The 19,169-nt window shown below is 35.5% G+C and overlaps 1 protein-coding gene across 5 annotated transcripts in view; it reads right to left on the bottom strand.

Annotated features, from left to right (window-relative positions):
* Positions 1-14,295: 14,295 nt before the first annotated feature.
* LOC112921570 (ankyrin repeat domain-containing protein 26-like) overlaps positions 14,296-19,169 on the bottom strand; it is a 112,214-nt gene continuing 107,340 nt past the window's right edge. For all 5 annotated transcript variants that reach the window (XM_072749246.1, XM_072749247.1, XM_026000846.2 and 2 more), the window contains 2 exons: positions 15,559-15,604; positions 14,296-14,573 (listed from right to left, as the gene is read on the bottom strand). In XM_072749246.1, the coding sequence (XP_072605347.1) occupies positions 14,437-14,573; positions 15,559-15,604 (183 nt within the window). In that variant the 3' untranslated portion in view covers positions 14,296-14,436. The remainder of the gene's footprint in view (positions 14,574-15,558; positions 15,605-19,169) is intronic.

Raw genomic sequence — 19,169 nt, 5'->3', positions numbered from 1 at the left:
ATAAAAAGCATCCAGGAAACAATAAGACGGTGTAAAATGTCCTTATCTATCAGTAATTACTCAAAATGAATATGCATTGATTTCTCCTGTGGAAACACATAGAGTGACTGAATGGATAAAATATGTAAGACTCAAATATATGCTTCCTATTGGAGACTCACTTCAGCTTTAATATACGTAGGCTAAAAGTGAACAGATGGAAAAGATATTCTATGCAAGTTGAAACCAGGAGGGAGCAGAGGTAGCTATACTTACATTAGATAAAATAGACTTTAAGCCAAAAATAGTAACAAAAGACAAAGAAGTTCATTATATAATGATACAAGAGTCAATTGATCAAGAAGAACTAATAATCATATATATATATATATGTGCCTAACATGAGAGCACCTAAATATATTAAGCCAATACTAATAGATCTGAATCAGGGGCACCTGGCTGGCACAGTTGGTAAAGCATCCAGCTCTTGGTTTCAGTTCAGGTCATGATCAGGGTCATGAGATCAAGCTCCATGACAGTTCCTTGCTCCATGACAGTTCCTTAAGCTCCAGAGTTGCTTAAATCTTTCCCTTTGCCTTTGCCCCTCCCCCCCCACCCCCACTCTCTCTCTAAAATAAATATATAATTTTTTGTAAAGGTCTGAAGGAAGAAAAAACAAAAATACTATAATAGTGGAAGGCTTCGATACCCTACTTTCAACAATGGATAGATCGTCTCGACAGAAAATCAACAAGTAAATGTTGGGGGAAACGGGAAATAATAAAGATCAGAACAGAAATAAATAAAACAGAGACCAGAAAAATAATAGAAAGAAATAACAAAACTAAAAAAAACTTTGGCTACACTAAGAAGAAAAGAGAAGAAAACTCAAATGAATAAAATCAGAAATAATTTTCTATTTCTTCCTGATTCAGTTTTGGAAGATTGTGTTTCTAGGGTTATCCATTTCTTCTAGGTTGTCCCATTTGTTGGCATATAATTAATTGTTCACAGCAGTCTCTTATAATATTTTGTATTTCTGTGGTGCCACATGCTACTTTTTCTCCTCCATTTCTGGTTTTATTTATTTGGGTACTTTCTCTTTTTTTTCTTGGTCACAAAATACCTCAAATAGACAAAGCAACCTGGAGAAAGACAAACAAAGCTGGAGGTATCACAAGTTCGGTTTTCAAGATATACTATAAAACTGTAGTGATAAAAACATTATGGTACTGGCACAAAAACAGACACATAGATCAATGGAACAGAAGGGAGCTCAGAAAAAAAAACCTATGCTAGTTAGGTCAACTAATCTATGATAAAAGAGGCAAGAGTACAAAATGGAGAACAATCTCTTCAATAAATGGTATTAGGAAAACAGGACAGCTATATGTAAAAGAAAAAAACTGGACCACTTCCAAAACCAAATACAAAAACAAACTCAGATTGGGTTAAAGACCTAAATGTGAGGCCTGAAACCATAAATATCCTAGAAAGAAACATAGGCAATAATTTCTGATATCAGTCATATCAACATTTTTTAAGATACATCTCCTAGGGCAAGGGAAACAAAAGCAAAAATCAACTATTGGGACTACATCAAAAGACAAACTTTTGCACAGCACAGTAAATCATAAACAAAACAAAAAGACAACCTATGGAATAAGAGAAGATATTTCCAAGAGATATATCCAATAATTGTTTAATACCTAAAATTATATAGAATTTATACAACTCAACCTCCCTTCCAAAAGAAAAAAATACAATTAGAAAATGGGCAGAGGATCTGTAAAGAAAGAATACAGATGACTAAAGACCCATGTAAGAAGCCAAGATCACTTATCATCAGGGAAATGCAAATCAAAACCATACTGACATATCACCTTATACTTGTGAGAATGGCTACAATAAAAAACATCAGACGTAACAAGTGTTGGCAAGAAGGTCTAGAAGAAAAAGGAACCTTTGTGTACTGTTGCTGAGAGTGTGCATTGTTACAGCCACTGTCAAAAACAATATGAAGTTTCCTCAAAAAATTAAAAGTAGAAATACCATGTGGCCCAGTAATTCCACTATTGAGTATTTACCCAAGAAAATGAAAACACTAATTTGAAAAGATATATACACCCCTATATTTATTGCAGCACTATTGACAATAGCCAAGATATGGAAGCAACCTACATGTATATCAATAGCCAAATGTATCAGTAAGAAATAAGCAATGGAATTTTATTCAGCCTTAAGAAGAATGAGATCATGTCATTTGCAACAATATGGATGGACCTAGTGGGTATTATGCTAAGTGAATTGTCATACTGAGGAATGGAAATGTGGAATCCAAAATCCTGAAATGAAAAAAAGAGAAAATGCAGAATCAGACCTATAAATACAGAGAATAAACTGATGGTTGTGAGAGGAGTAGGGGTGAAGAGATTGGCAAAAACATGGAGAGTGGAAGATATAGACTTCTAGTTTAGAATAAGTCATGGAAATAAAAGGCACAGCATAGGGAAATTAGTCAGTGTTATTGTAATTGTATAGTGAACCGTGGTAGCCACAGGGGTGCCTCTGTGGCTCAGTTGCTTAAGCATCTGTCATTGGCTCAGGTCATGATCTCAGAGTCATGGGATCAGATTCTGGATCAGGCTCCATGCTCAGCTCATGGTCTCTTAAATAAGTAAAATCCTTTTTTTTTAAAGTGGCTTTAAAAAAAAAGGTAGCTACATTTGTGGTGAGCATAGTATAATGAATAAAGAAATTGAATGCCTATGTTGTATACCTGAAATTAATGTAATGTGTTAACTATACTCAAATAGAAAAAACTTTTAACTCAATAAAATAAAAAATAAAAAAAGAGATATACAAGTATCACAAGAGATTACTGTAAACAATTATATGGCAACAATTGGAAACCTAAAAAAAATAGATTCATAGAAACATATAACCTATAAACACTGAATCATGAAGAAATAGAAAATATGAACAGACCAATAATGAGACAAGACATTGAATCAGTAATCAAAAACTTCTCAACAGGGGCGCCTGGGTGGCTCAGTTGTTCAGCATCTGCCTTTGGCTTGGGTCATGGTCCTGGGGCCCTGGGATCGAGTTCTGCCTCAGGCTCCCTGCAGGGAGCCTGCTTCTCCTTCTGCCTATGTCTCTGTCTCTCTCATGAATAGATATAAATAAAATAATAAAATAAAATAAAATAATAAAATAAAATAAAATAATCTCTCAACAATGAAAAGACTAGGATCAGATGGTTACATTGGTTGAATTCTATCAAACATGAAAGAAGTATTAGCAACAATCCTTATTAAACTCTTCCAACAAAATGGAGAGGAAGGAACACTCTTGAATTCACTTTACATGGCCAGTATTATCCTGATATCAAAGCCAGATAAGGACATTACAGGGAAAAAAACAAACAAACCCAAAACCACAGATCAATAGATGTAAAAATTCTCAATAAATATTAGCAAACCAAAATCAACAACACAATAAAAGTATCATACACTATTTGTCCATGGTTCAAGATATGCAAATAAACAAAAAACAATAATAATAGATAACATCTTTAATAGAATAAGAGATTAAAATAATATGATAACCTCAGTGGATGCATAAAAGGAATTGACAGAATTCAAAATCCATTCATTCTTAGAACTTCAACAAATTAGGGAGAGAAAGAAACATATTGCAACACAATAAAAGGTATATAGGACAAGCCCACATATATCATAATGATGAAAGCTTGAAAGCTTTTACTCTAAGATTAGAAACTAGACAAGGATGCCCACTACACCACACCTACTCAGTGCAATCAGGCAAGAAAAAAACATTAAGTGTCATCTAAATCAGAAAGGAAAAACTAAGTTCTATCTATTTGCAGATGACATGACTTTATGTGTAGAAAATCTTAAACATTCCACCCAAAAACTGTTACCTCTAATTAATGAATTCAGAAAAGTTGCAGGATACAATATCAATATACAAATATCAATAGTGTTTCTATTCAATAACAACAAATTATCTCAAAAAGAAATAAAATAATCCCATTTACAAGAGCATCAAACACAATAAAATACTTAGAAATATATTTAACCAAGTGAAAAGACTGTGAATAGCCAAAGCTGAAAAAGAACAATGCTGGAGGTATACTTTCTTATTTCAAACTATATGTAATAATAGAGCTATAGTAATCAAACAGGATAGTATTGTTATAAAAACAGGAACTTAAATGGAACAGAATAGATATCCCAGAAATAAACCCACCTACTTACAATTGATTTTTGATAAAACATCAGGAATATGCAATGGGAAAAAATAGTGTCTTCAATAAACGGTACTGGGAAAACTAGATATCCACATGCAAAAGAATGAAACTGGACTCCTTTTACTATACACAAAAATCAACTCAAAATGTATTAAAGCCTTGAAGGTAAGACATGAAACGACAAAACTCTTAGAAGATAATATAAGAGGTGAACTCTTTTAACATTGGTCTTGGCAATGATTTTATTTTATTTTTGACACCAAAAGTGAAGGCAACAAATGGAAAAAAAAAAAAAGGGACTGCATCATACTAAAAAGCTCTATGCAGGGGTGCCTGGCTGGCTCGGTCAGTAGAGTATGCAAATCATGATCTCGGAGTTGTAGATTCAAGTCCTATGTTGGGTATAGAGATTACTTAAAAATAAAATCTTAAAAAAATTTTTTTTAAAAGCTCTATGCAGCAGAGAAAACCATCTAACAAAACCAAAAGGCAACTTATGAAACAAGACAAGGATGTCCACTCACCACTTTTATTCTACATAATACTGGAATTTCTAGCCACAGCAATCAGACAACAAAAAGAAATGAAAGGTATCAAAATTGGTAAGGAAGAAGTAAAATATTTATTATTTGGAGATGACAAGATACTGTAGATACAAAACCTGAAAGACTTCCCACAAAACTGCTAGAACTGATAAACAAATTCAGTAAAGTCTCAGGATACAAAATCAACATAGAGAAATCTGTTGCATTTCTATACACCAAGAATGAAGCAGCAGAGAGAGAAATTAAGAAGACAATCCCATTTACAACTGCATCAAAAATAATACGATACCTAGAAATACATCTAACAAAAGAGGTGAAAGATCTGGACTCTGAAAACCATAAAACACTGACAAAAGAAACTGCATATGATGTAAAGAAATAGAAAGACATTGCATGCTCATGGATTAGAAGAACAAATATTGTTGAAATGCCTAGATGACTCAAAGCAATCTACACATTTAACACAATCTATCAAAATATCAATACTATTTTTCACAGAAATAAAGCAATTTAAAAATGTGTATGGAGCACAAAAGACCGTAAATAGTCAAAGCACTCTTGAAAAAGAAAAGCAAAGTTGGAGGCGTCACAATTCTGAAACTCAAGCTATATTTCAAAGCTGTAGTGATCAAGACAGTATGGTTCTGGCACAAAAATAGACAAAAAGGTCAATGGAACAGAACAGAAAACACAGAAATAAACCCAAAATTATATAGTCAATTAATATTTGACAAAGTAGGAAAGAATATCCAATGGGGAAAAGGACAGTCTATTCAATAAATGGTGTTGGGAAAACAGGACAGCAACATGAAAAAGAATGAAACTAGTTTGATTACATTCTTTCACCATACACAAAAATGAATTCAAAATGGATTACAAGACCTAAATGTAAGACCTGAAACCATAAAAATCCTAGAAAACAGCAAAGTAATTTCTCTGACATGAGCTATAGCAGTTTTTTCTACATAGGTCCCCTGAAATGAGGGAAACAACAGCAAAAATAAACTATGGGGACTACCTCAAAATAAAAACCTTCTGTGCAGTGCAGAAAACAATCAACAAAACTAAATGGCAACCTATGGAATAGGAAAAGATATTTGCAAAAGACACACCCGATAAAGGGCTGACATACCCAATAAGGGTTAGAATCCAGAATCTATAAAGAATGTATAAAACTCAACACCAAAAAAGAAATAATCCAATTTAAAAATGTTCAGAAGACAAAGACATTTTTCTAAAGAAGACATACAGATGGCCATCACACATATTTGAAAAGATGCTCATTATCATGTATCATCAGGGAAATGCAAATCAAAACTAAAAATAGATACCACCTCACACCCATCAGAGTAGCTAAAATCAAAACACAAGAAATAATAGGAGTTGGTGAGGATGTGGAGAAAAAGGAACCCTTATGCACTATTGGTGGGAAACTGGTACAGCCACTGTGGAAAAAATTATGGAGGTTCCTCAAAAATCTAGTAATGCAATCTAGTAATTGGCACTACTGGGTTTTTAACCAAAGATTACAAAAACACAAATTCCACAGGATACATGCACCCCTATATTTATTGCAGAATTATTTACAATAGCCAAAATATGGAAGCATCACAAGTGTGCACTGATAAATTACATGGCATATATACAATGGAATATTTTTCAGCCATAAAAAAGAACAAAACCTTGCCATTTGCAGCAAAATGGATAAAACCAGAGAGTATAATGCTGAGTGAAATAAGTCAGTCAGAGAAAGACAAATGCCATATGATTTTATTCATATTTGGAACTTAAGAAACAAAACAAATGAGCAACAAGGAAAAAAAGAGAGACAGACAAACCAAGAAACAAATTCTTAACTACAGAAAACAAGCTAGTTACCAGAGGGAAGCTGGGGGGATGGGTGAATGAATAAGTGATAGGGATTAAAGAGAGCACTTGTTATAAGCACTTTTTATAAATAAAAACTTTTTTAAAAAAAAGGCAACCTATGAAATGAGGAGAAACTATTTCCAAACCATAACCAGTAAATGGTTAATACCTAAAATATACAAGGAATTCATCCAATGCAATAGCTAAATAACCCAATTGAGATATGTTCAAAAGACCTGAATAGACATTTTTCCAAGAAAGAAAAATTCCAACACATACATGAAAAAGTGTTCAACATCACTAATTACTGGAGAAATGCAAATCAAAATTACAATGAGATATAAATTTATACTTGGTAGAATGTCTATTATCAAAGAAACAACAAAACAAACAAGAGATACCACATGTAGCTGAGAATGTGGACGAAAGGAAACCTTCACACGCTGTTGGTTGGAATGTAAATTGGTACAGCTACCACTGAAAACAGTATGGAGATTACTCACGAAGCTAAAAATAGAACTACCATATGATCTATCAGTCCCACTTCTGGGTATATTTATCCAAAGGAAACTAAAATATCTCTAAAAGATATCTGTTCACAGCAGTATTCACAACAGCCAAGGTATGGGAAAAAGCATGTTTCCATTGATGGATGAATAGAGTAAGTGGATGAATAAAGTAAAGTAAGTGCACATATTAGACTTGAAGGAAATCCTACCATTTTCAAGAACATGAATAGACTTGAAAGGCATTACGCTAAGTAAGCAAGAGAAAAAAATACTTCATGATACCATATATATGTGGAATTCAAAAAAATTTTGAAGTTGAACTTATATAAACAGACAGTAAAGTGGTGGTTGCCAGGGGCTGGAAAGTGGGGAAAATGGGTAGAGACGGATAGAAGTATACAAGCATTTAGTTATAACACGAATGAGGTTTGAAGATCTAATGCAAAACATGGTGGCTATAGTTGATAATTCTGTGTTGTATGATTGAAATTTACTAAGAAACTAAAACAACTGTTCTCACCAAAAACGAGTAAATATGTAGGGAACTGAATGCATTCATTAACTAGATTGCGAGAATCCTTTCATAATGTATACATATATCAACTCATCACACTGCACTTTTTATTTTTTAATTTTTAATTTAAATTCTAGTTAACATACAATGCAATATTGATTTCAGGAGAATTTAGTGATTTATCACTTACGTGTAACACCCAGTGCTTGTCATAACAAGTGCCCTCTTTACTATCTTTTTAAAGATTTGTTTATTCATGAGAGACACACAAAGAGAGAGGCAGAGACACAGGCAGAGGGAGAGGCAGGGAGCCCAATGTGAGATTCAATCCCGGGACCCCAGCATCACTCCCCAAGCCGAGGCAGATGCTCAACCGCTAAGCCACCCAGGTGTCCCAACAAGTGCCCTCTTTAATACCCATCACCCATCTAGCCCAACCCCCACTCGCCTCCCTCCATCACCACTTAGTTCTCTATCGTTTGTTCCAATCTGTGAGCATGGAATGTTTTTCCATTTCTTTATGTCATCTTCAATTTCTTTCATAAGTGTTCTGTAGTTTTCAGCATACAGATCTTTTACCTCTTTGGTTAGGCTTATTCCTAAGTATCTTATTATTTTTGGTGCAGTTGCACCAAATGGCATCAATTCCTTCTTTTTCTGCTGCTTCATTATTGGTGTATAGACATGCAACAAATTTCTGTATGTTGACTTTATATCCTACAACTCTGCTGAATTCATGTATTATTTCTAGCAATTTTTTGGTGGAGCCTTTCAGGTTTTCTACATAGAATATCATGTCGTTCTGCATATAGTGAAAGTTTTGACTTCTTCCTCGCTGATTTGGATGTCTTTTATTTCTTTTTGTTGTCTGATTGTTGAGGCTAGGTCTTCCGGGACTATGTTAAACAGTACCAGTGAGAGTGAGCATCCCTGTCTTCTTCCTGGCTGTAGGAAAAAGCTCTCAGTTTTTCCCCACTGAGGATAATATTAGCTGTGGGTCTTTCCAATATGGCCTTTATGATACAGAGGTATGTTCCATCTATCCCTACTTTGTTGAGGGTTTTTATCAAGAACAGATGCTGTATTTTGTCAAGTGCTTTTTCTGCATCCATTGAGAGGATCACATGGCTCTTATTCTCTTTTATTAATGTAGTGTATCACGTTGATTTGTGAATACTGAACCACTGCAACTCAGGAATAAATCCCACTTGATTCTTTTAATGTATTGTTTGATTTGATTTACTAGTATCTTATTGAGAATTTTTTGCGTCCATATTTATCAGAGATATTGGCCTGTAGTTCTTTTTAGTGGGGTCTTTGTTTGGTTTTCACATTATGCATTTTAAAGTTAGAGAATAAAAAAAACACAAAAGTGTAGTCATCCCCATTTTTTTATTTAAAGACTTTATTTATTCATTCATGAGAGACACAAGAGAGAGAGGCAGAGACATAGAAGAAGCAGGCTCCTCGCAGGGAGCCCGATGTAGGACTCAATCCTGGACCTGGGATAACACCCTTAGCTGAAGGCATACGTTCAACCACTGAGCCACCCAGGTGTCCCTAATTCCCATTTTCTGATTAGTGGTCCCTACCCGTATCCTTTATTTCTCATTAAAAGTAGTCCTCAGCTAATCATTTTTAAAAAACAACATATACTTCAAAGAATAAAAAGCTAAACACATTATTTTAATAGATTTTTTTTATAGACCCAAAGAAAAATTATTTCAAAATGCAACAACCCAGATTTAAATTTCTATGGAAAGGTCAGATAGCAGGCTGGATAGCAGGTTAGGTAAATGAATAAATAATTGAGAATATAGGAAAGAGACCAAAAACAGCCATGGAAACATGCAAAGAGAGGTTAAGAAATGTGGAGTCTACATAAGATCTAACTAAATATGTTTAATCTGAGACATCAAATCACAGATTCAAAAAGCCAAATGAATTACAATTATGGAACATTAAGATAAACAGGACATCCAAATCTAGACACAGAATAGCATAAAAACAAGGAGTAAATTCCTTTTTTTACCCCCAAGAGTAAAATCTTAAAAGTAACCAAAGATTGTGCAGGAAAGGGACATGGTGGGGAATAGATCATGTTCAAAGGAGAAAAAGGTAGACAGCCAATTTTTAAATAGTAATTCTGAAAGACAAAGGGCAGTGGAATGAGATTTTCTGTATGATAAAAAAAAATACTCACCTAGGACTCTCTAGATAGTTAAAATGTACATCAAGAGTAAGAGGAAATAAAAACATTTTTAAACAGAGATTGGTTACCAGGCAGGTCTCACTAATGAAAATTTTAAAATATGTACATAAACAAACAGAAGAAAAATAGTCCAGATAGAAGTTCTGAGATGCAATAGGGGAAAAAAAATTAAACATGCAGATCACTTTAAATGAACATTGACAATACATTATAAAAATTACAAAAATGTCAGGACACCTGGGTGGCTCAGTAAATGAGCATCTTCTGCCATGGGATCAAGTCCCACATCCAGCTTTTGGTAGGGAGCCTGCTTCTTCCTCTGCTTATGTCTCTGCCTCCCTCTGTGTGTCCCTCCTGAATAAATAAAATCTTAGGGAAAAAAAGGTTGCAAAAATGTATTTTATTAGAGATACAAGACAGAGTTAAAGCACAAAGCAACAATACACATAAGTTTGGAGATATGTAAGTTGAGTTAAAATATTCAAAATTCCTTGCATTATCATTATCCATGAATAGAGAGGAAAAAATCCTCACCAAGATATTAGCAGATCATGAGTAACACTGTATTAAACAAATGAAATTACAACTAAATTCAGTTTACCTGAAGAATGCAAGTTTGGTTTAACATGAGCAAATATAATTCACCACATTGACACATTAAAAAAAAAATTATCTCAATATATGCAAAATAAACATCTATTATCATTCAACATTCACTCATGATAAAATTTAGGAAACTAGTATTATAAGGAAACTTTTTCAATATAATTGTAATATAAAGATCCTAGGTGGCCCCATAATAAATGCCCTTTGGTGTTCTCATCTTTTCTAAGCGTAGGCAAGATCTATGATTTGATTCTAGCCATTATGACATGGCGAATGTAAAGGAATTTTACAGATATAATTCAGTTAGTTTTGAGTTAATCAAAAGGGAATTATTCTAAGTAAGCCTGATTTAATCAGGTGAAATCCTTAAAAGAGGACTGAGGCTTCTCTGCAGTGAAATTCTCCTTTTTAGCTTCATGAAGCAAGCAGTCATAGTGAGGAAGCCTACATGGCCAAGAACAAGGAACAGCCTTGCTCTAGACTGAATATTTCTGTGTCCCCACTCCCAAACTCATTGTTGTGCCCAAGACTGCAAATCCGAGAAAACCACCAAGGAACCGACACCGATGCAAGTACATGAGGGTTTAATAACAAGCTCAACCTTGGGCCTAAGTATACCTGACACAGCAGAGAAGGGACTTGGACCCTGAGGTGGGTTATAGCTGGGTTTTTATGGGCTGGTCTAGTGGTAAGGTGGGGTTTTTGAGTCAAGATGGGGGTGTGAGAATCTCCAGTAAAGAGGTCTCACAAGCTCTTGCTTCCTTATTCTGATAAGGAATAAGGTGGTTTTTTCTGTAGCCGGGGTAGGGTAGAGTTCAGTTCCTGGTCACAGTGGCCTGAGATGGCTGTAGTTGTGCCAATGTTAAACTTGAATGGCCCTAATTTTCTCAGCCTCCACTCTCATGACTTAAGTCTTAGTGTTCAATGTGATACTATTTGGAGGTGGTGGCCTTGGTAAGTGATTGTCATGAAGGTGGAGCCCTCATGATGGAGATTAGTGCCCTTATAAAGGAGGCTGGAGGGAGCTCCCTTGGCCCTGTGCCTTATGAAGACACAGGAGGAAGACGATCACTCATGAACCAGGAAGCAGGCCCTCACTGGACACTGAATCTGCCAGTGCCTTGACTTCGGACTTCCCAGACTCCAGAACTATGAGAAATAGTAAGACAATTTATCAAGATAGCTGATGCTAAGCTCAATATACAAAATAATTTTATTTCTATAAGCTATAAACAGGACATGAAATTGATTTTTAAAAATAACATTTAAAATAGAAAGTACCAAATAACTGGAAATCAATCTAATATATATCTTGTAGGACCTTGATAGGAAATTTTTTAAAATACTGAGTTAATCAATTAAAATATCATTTGGAAAACTCAGTGTTATAAATGTCTCTTCCCTACAAACTATTCATAGATTCAATGCAATTCCAATCCAAATCTTTGTGTTGTAAAGCTTGATAAGTTGATTATAAAAGACCCATGGAGCCCTTCCCCTTTATTCTTTCTCTTCCCAAAGATTTCAGTTCAAAAGCATAGAAACAGAAACAAGGAGCAGTGGTGTCCCAGAGTGAGGTGTTGGAGCCTGGCATAGAATGGGGAAAGTATAAATGTAGGAGTGTCACCCTACACAGTGTTAGAGCTCAAGACACAGCATCCCTGAAAGGTGAGTAACTTCGAATGAGGTATCACAGACTTCACAGGGTCAGGAGGCATCTGCACAGGGAAAGAACAGACCAGCAAGGGTTTTCAGAGCCTGTGAGTGTGGCATATCATCTGCAGAAGTGGCCTGGCACAGAGTGTCTCAGAAAGGAGGTATTTAGATGCCTCAAAATACTTCCCCCTAAAATGCTAATTAATTGTAAAGTACAAAGTTAACATTCTGGAGGAGAAAACTGAAGATACTACTCCAGCAATCAACATCACCAACAATGGGACAAATCAAAATTGTAGGTCACATGATATGATACAATGAGAAGAGTAGAGGACCAGTTCATTCGTGCTCTTGCTAAAATATATGATTTGAATTTTATCATAAGGAAATATAAGAAAAACCCACATTGAAAGACATTCTAGGGCAGCCTGGGTGGCTCAGTGGCTTAGCACTGCCTTTGGCCCAGGGCACAATCCTGGGGACCAAGGATTGAGTCCCACATCAGGTATGGAGCCTGCTTCTCCCTCTGTCTGTCTCTGCCTCTCTCTCTCTCTCTGTCTCTCATGAATAAATAAAATCTTGCTATAAAGGATACTACAGACAAATGTCAAAGCTTTAAAAGAATATGAGGTTTAAATGATAGAGGGTATAGTTCATATAGCAATTGCACAACTGGGTATTTATCCCAAAGATACAAATGTGTGAAATGAAGGGGCACCTGCACCCCAATGTTTATAGTAGTAATGTCCACAATAGCCATTCTGTAGAAGAAGCCAGGATGTCCTTCAACAGAGGAGTGGATAAAGAAGATGTGGTATATATACACAGTGGAATATTACTTAGCCACCAGAAGGGATGAATACCTACCATTTACATCAACGTAGATGGAACTGGAGGGTATTATGCTGAGTGAAACAAGTCAATTGGAGAAAGACAATTATTGTATGGTCTCACTCATAGGCGGAATATAAGAAATAGTGCAAGGAGGGGAAACTGAATGGGGAATAATCAGAAAGGAAGACAAACCATGAGAGACTTAAGTCTGGAAAATATATTGAAGGTTGCTCAAAGGGAGGTGAATGGGGGGCTGAGGTAACTCAGTGATGGCATGGAGAAGGGCACGTGACTTGATGAACACTGGGTGTTATACACAACTGATGAGTTATTGAAAACTACATCTGAAACTAATGACCCTTCTAAATGTTGACGAATTGAATTTAAATTAAAAAAAAAGAATGAAAAAAATAAGAAAGGAATGTATACTTAACATACTTTGAATGGGTGTACATACATGCAGATTTTTAAAAATACAGTACTGTAAATGCATTTTATCTTCTTTCTGATTTTTCTAAATAACATTTTCTTTTCTCTAGCTTACTTTATTGTAAGAATATAGTATGGAATATATATAACACACAAAACATAGGTTAATTGATTGTTTTGGTACCGATAAGTTTTCTGGTCAACAGCAGATTATTAGTAGTTAAGTGCTTGGGGAGTGAAAAGCTCACAGATTTCTGACTACAGAGGATCAGTGCCCTTAAGCTCCACATTATTCAAGGGTCAATTGTATTAGTGTTGATTTTCTGATTGGCAGGGTTGTACGGTAGCTATGTGGAATGTACTGACTTGCAGGATAAAAATGCTACAGGAGTTGGGCATAATTCAACAATTTACTTCCAAAGTTTTTTGGGGAAAAGTTCTTTTTCTTTATTTTTACTTTTCTCTAATTTTAAGACTGTTCTCAAAAAGTAAATACAAAATAAACAGAAAAGGTAAAAAGCCTTAGGCAAATCTTATCTCACCATGAGGAAAGAGCTATGAATAATATTTAAAATTAAAATTATACACAGGTTTTATGGCATTATAAAAATTGTATTACATGTACCATTGGTGTATTACATGTACATATCGCCTTAGCAGCGATATATCAAAATGATGTCTGTCTAAAGCCATAGGTCCAGTAATAGAAACTGTAAAATACAAAAAGCTATCAGTTAACACCACTGAAATATTGACAACTTGGTTGTTTAGGTGCTATTTAAAAGGCTGGTACTTGGGCAGACTGAAGCATGCTGGTTTCCACGTACAAAATATGCTTAAAAGTTAATTAGATGCCAAGAAACAGCTTAAAATAGTATATAAACTTTTATTACACACGATACAAAAAACATTTTCCTTTAATAAAGATTTTCGTACATCAGATATTTACTGGGAAACAATTAAAATGTTATATTAAATATCTAGGTAATAAACTTATTGTAGATCTTTCAGATCATATAATTTTTCTTTAAAATCTCTACATATTCTTGTGATGCTTGCAGTACTAGATGTTGATTTAGATTTGATTCATCAGTAGATCCTAAAGAAAAGGATCTACAGGATCCTGGTTCAAATTCACCAGCAGCTGAAAAGAAAAAGGAAGATTTATATTCTTTATCTGAAATACTTTGTAGTTAACCACAAGTTAGTATAAAAAAGTTGGAATCTTATGAATCTTAAAAATGAAAAATATCTACATAAACTACAATATAAAATACAAGATTACTATTAAATATAGTTTGCTCACGATTGCCCACTGAATTAATTATAATTACTACTGTGGATAAATACGAGAGCTTCTGGTTTTCTCATTACAAGATGAAATTGCAAGGCGATGACACAGTCCACGCCTGAATAATCATATACTATAAACTGAAAAATCAAACAGGCAATTTCTAGAGTCAAATATACCATGACAGGTTTAAAACAAAACATTATAAGAACACACAGAAGGGACATCCTGGTTTTCTATCAATGTCTGCTTTTCGGAGAAGGGAATAGGTAGGCTGATACCTGAAAGATTACTCTCTGCAAAGCAGCAGAGTAGGGTAATAGTGAGAGAAGGCTCAACAATGTGGCAAGAACCAAATTGATTTGGGTGTTTGTATTCCACGCTAAGGAACTTGGAATTGTACCCAATGGCAAAACCAGTGGCTGGAGATTGAAATGTCACCTGTCAAGGGACAGCTATATGAACTATATAATTGCTTAAGTATTACTAAGACAAGTCTGGTCTTTTTGGTCTTCTACCACTAGTAGAAACAAGAATTTGAGAACACCCACATTCAGATTGACAGTTCCATACCGATGGCACAAGTGAAGGAAGATTACAGCCAAAAGTGAGAATAGGCACATAGACTTTGCAGATTTTTAAAAAGGTGTGAAACATGATGACCAAATGAAAATAAATCTGTTATTCATTATGTTTATGTTTGACATTTTTTATTAGATATATACAAAAATTTTAACATAGAACCTATTACCTAAATAATGGAAAGGGATGCCATTTACTATTTGTAGTTTATTTCAGAAATTAATGACAATCTAAATTCGTAAATTTGGCAACATACCTTCTTTTAGTTCTCTAGTTATATTTTCTTCCAACATCTGCTGCATCTGAAATGTCAAATATTACTTATAATGCGCAAGTTAAACAAGAGATATTATTGTAGGAATTATATTTTGCTTATGAAATGTGGTCTGGAAATAATACTTTTAGAGAGTAAAAGTTAGATTGCTTAAATAGAAAGATAATCACATAAATAAAATAAATCCTACTTATTTTAATCTGGATAACTGAGAAGAGACATGTAATGCTACTTAGAGGAATCTAATAAAAAGTACAATTAATATTGATCAACTGAATATACAAAATTTCTGGAAGAAGAGGACGGTGGTGGAGGAGTAGGAGACTCTAGTTTAGTCTGGTGCCTGGAATTCAGCTACATAGCTATCAAATCATTCTGAACACCTGTCAACTCAGAGAACCAAGAAAAGAATTATTGCAATTCTACAAATAGAACAGTGACTGCTTTCTGCAAGGTAGGAGGTGTGGAGAAATGAATCCCAGGCATATATCAGAAGATAAACCATGTGGGCAGGGAGCCTTTGGAAGCCAGAAGCCAAGTCCTAGAAAGTGATATAGCAGCAGAGTGCACAATCAAAACTTTTAAGAAGTCTGTTCCAGTGAGGACATCCCTGTCTGAGAGGTGCTCAGGTGGCAACAGGGGGCAGCATCCTAGGTGGGACAGACAGTGTGGTCTCAAGATCCCCCGGGTCACAGAAAGAATGGGGGCACCTGAGTATGGCAGTTTCCAAGGCATTTGAGTGGGGAAGCCAGCTGCAATCAGTGAGCCCAGGAGTGGGCATTCAGCTCAGTGTTGCCATAAATCCCAAACCGAGGAAGAGTCAGGTGACCACTTTCCAAGCAGGGGTCCAGAAATCAGCAAAACTGGGGGAAGACCTCTTCCTCCCCACTGGAGGAACAGTGTGAATGGGGGCTACAGGAGTCTGCAAAGTTTGGAAAATTGAAAGGGGCTCATGTGCTTAAGACACAAATGCTGGTGCACAGGCTGGGTGAATACAGAGTGCAGACAGAAACCAGGGAGACACAGTAGGGAGAATAGGGAGTGAGATCTTTCAACTCCAGGGCTGGAGATTAGGAGGCTGCCATTTTCATTTTCATCCTCTAAAGCTCCCCAGAAAACCTTCAGGGAACAAAAGCCACAGAGAGCAATCTGGAGCTGCTTACCTGGCCTGGACCCCTGGCAAGGGTGGTGCAATCCCACCCTAAGCAAAGACACCTAAGAATCAGTGCAACAGGCCTCTCCCCCAGGAGGTCAGCAACAACATCCAGCTAAGACCAACTTTACTCATCATAGAGAGCTGCAGAACTCCAGTGCTAGGGGCAAACAGTATATAGAATTCATGGCTATTTCTCATGACTCCCTAGTCTTTCTATTTTAATTTTCTTTTTCCTTTTCAACCAATTTTTTAATTTATCAACTCTTTTACTTATTTTTTAATTTACCTTTCTTACGGTTACATTCGATCCTTTCACTGCATTCAATATTATTCTTAAATATACAGATTTTTTTTTTTTTCTGTACCATTTTGGGAAGTAGTTTCGTTCTAACAAATAGACTAACAATAGCCAAACTGTGGAAGGAGCCTCGGTGTCCATCGAAAGACGAATGGATAAAGAAGATGTGGTTTATGTATACAATGGAATATTACTCAGCTATTAGAAACGACAAATACCCACCATTTGCTTCAACGTGGATGGAACTGGAGGGTATTATGCTGAGTGATGTAAGTCAATCGGAGAAGGACAAACATTATATGTTCTCATTCATTTGGGGAATATAAATAATAGTGAAAGGGAATATAAGGGAAGGGAGAAGAAATGTGTGGGAAATGTCATAAAGGGAGACAGAACATAAAGACTCCTAACTCTGGGAAACAAACTAGGGGTGGTGGAAGGGGAGGAGGGCAGGGTGTGGGGGTGAATGGGTGATGGGCACTGAGGGGGGCAATTGACGGGATGAGCACTGGGTGTTATTCTGTATGTTGGTAAATTGAACACCAATAAAAAATACATTTATTATAAAAAAAAAAACAAAAAACCCCCCAAAAACCCAAATAGACTAAAATACACCCAGAATCTAGTATACTGCTCTATTCTCTTATCTGATTATATTCTTTTAAAAATCGTTCTTAATTTTCATATTTACAGTTACATTCTAACCTTTCATTGCATTTAATTTTATTTTTGCATATATATAAGTTTTTCAAGCTTTACAATCTTGGGATGCAGTTTCTTTTAACAAACAGACCAAAATATACCTAGAATACAGTATATTGCTCTGTTTTGTTCAACTGGCAGATAATATCTTTTTATTTTGTCTTTTAATTTCCATTTTTACACTTACATTCTATCCTTTGGTTGTATCTAATTTTATTTTTGTATATATACAAGGTTTTCTTTCTTTACCATTTTGGGATGCAATTTCCTAACAAACAGACAAAAATATACATAGGATCCAGTGTACTGTTCTGCTCTGTTCAGCTATCTAATTACATTATCTCCTTTTAAAATCTTTTTATCAGTTTTGGGTCTCTTCTGAGTTGTTTAGTGTACATTTCCCTGGGGTCACTGTTGCTATTTTAGTAGTTTGTTCTCTTGTTCATCTATTCTTCTCTGGACAGAAAGATAAGATGGAAAAACTCACTGCAACAAAGAGAACAAGAGGCAGTACTGACTGCCAGGAGCCTAATCAGTATGGACATAAGTAAGAGGCTGGAGCTAGAGTTCAGAGTAATGACAATAAAGATAATAGCTGGGCTTAAAAACACACAGAAGGTGCTAGAGAATGCCTTTCTGGAGAAATAAAACAACTAGTATCTGATCAAGTTGAAATAAAAAAGGCTATTATTAGTGAGATGCAATAAAAAATGAAGGCCCTAACTGCTAGGAGAAATGAGGCAGAACATAAAAATAGGGAAATAGAAGACAAAATAATGGAGAATAAAGAAGCTAAGAAACAGAGAGAAGCAACCACCGGATCATGATAGGAGAAATCGAGAGATGAGTGGTACCATAGAGCAAAAACAATATTAGGATAATTGGGATCCTAGAAAAAGGAAGTAGGGGGCAGAAGGCATATTTGAGCAAATGAAAGCAGAGAGACCTTCCCTAATTTGGGGAAAGAAACAGGCATTCAAGTGCCAGGAGGCACAGAGAACCTTCCTCAAAATCAATATAAAACAGGTCAATACTTCAACATGTAATAGCAAAACTTGCAAATTTCAGAGACAAAGAGAAAATCCCAAACAGGGCTTGGAACAAGAGGCCCTGAACTGACAAGGAGAGAAACATTAGACTGGCAGCAGATGTCCAAAGAGACCTAACAGGCCAGAGAGTGCTGGCATGATATATTCAGGGTGCTAAATGAGAAGAATATGCAGCCAAGAATACTTTCTTTATCCAGCAAGGCTCTCATTCAAAATAGAAGGAGAGATAAAAAGCTTCCAGGACAAACAGAAACTAAAAGAATTTGTGATCACTAAACCAGCCCTGCAAGCAGTAGTAAAGGGGGAACTTTAAGCAAACAGAGAGACTAAAAGTAACACAGACCAGAAAGGAGCAGAGACAATACAGTGAAACAGGGACTTTACAGGT

The sequence above is a fragment of the Vulpes vulpes genome, chromosome 2 (assembly GCF_048418805.1).
Source record: "Vulpes vulpes isolate BD-2025 chromosome 2, VulVul3, whole genome shotgun sequence".
NCBI lineage: Eukaryota > Metazoa > Chordata > Mammalia > Carnivora > Canidae > Vulpes > Vulpes vulpes.
Note: the sequence above shows the minus strand (reverse complement) of the source record. Positions and strands in the feature narration are given on the sequence as shown.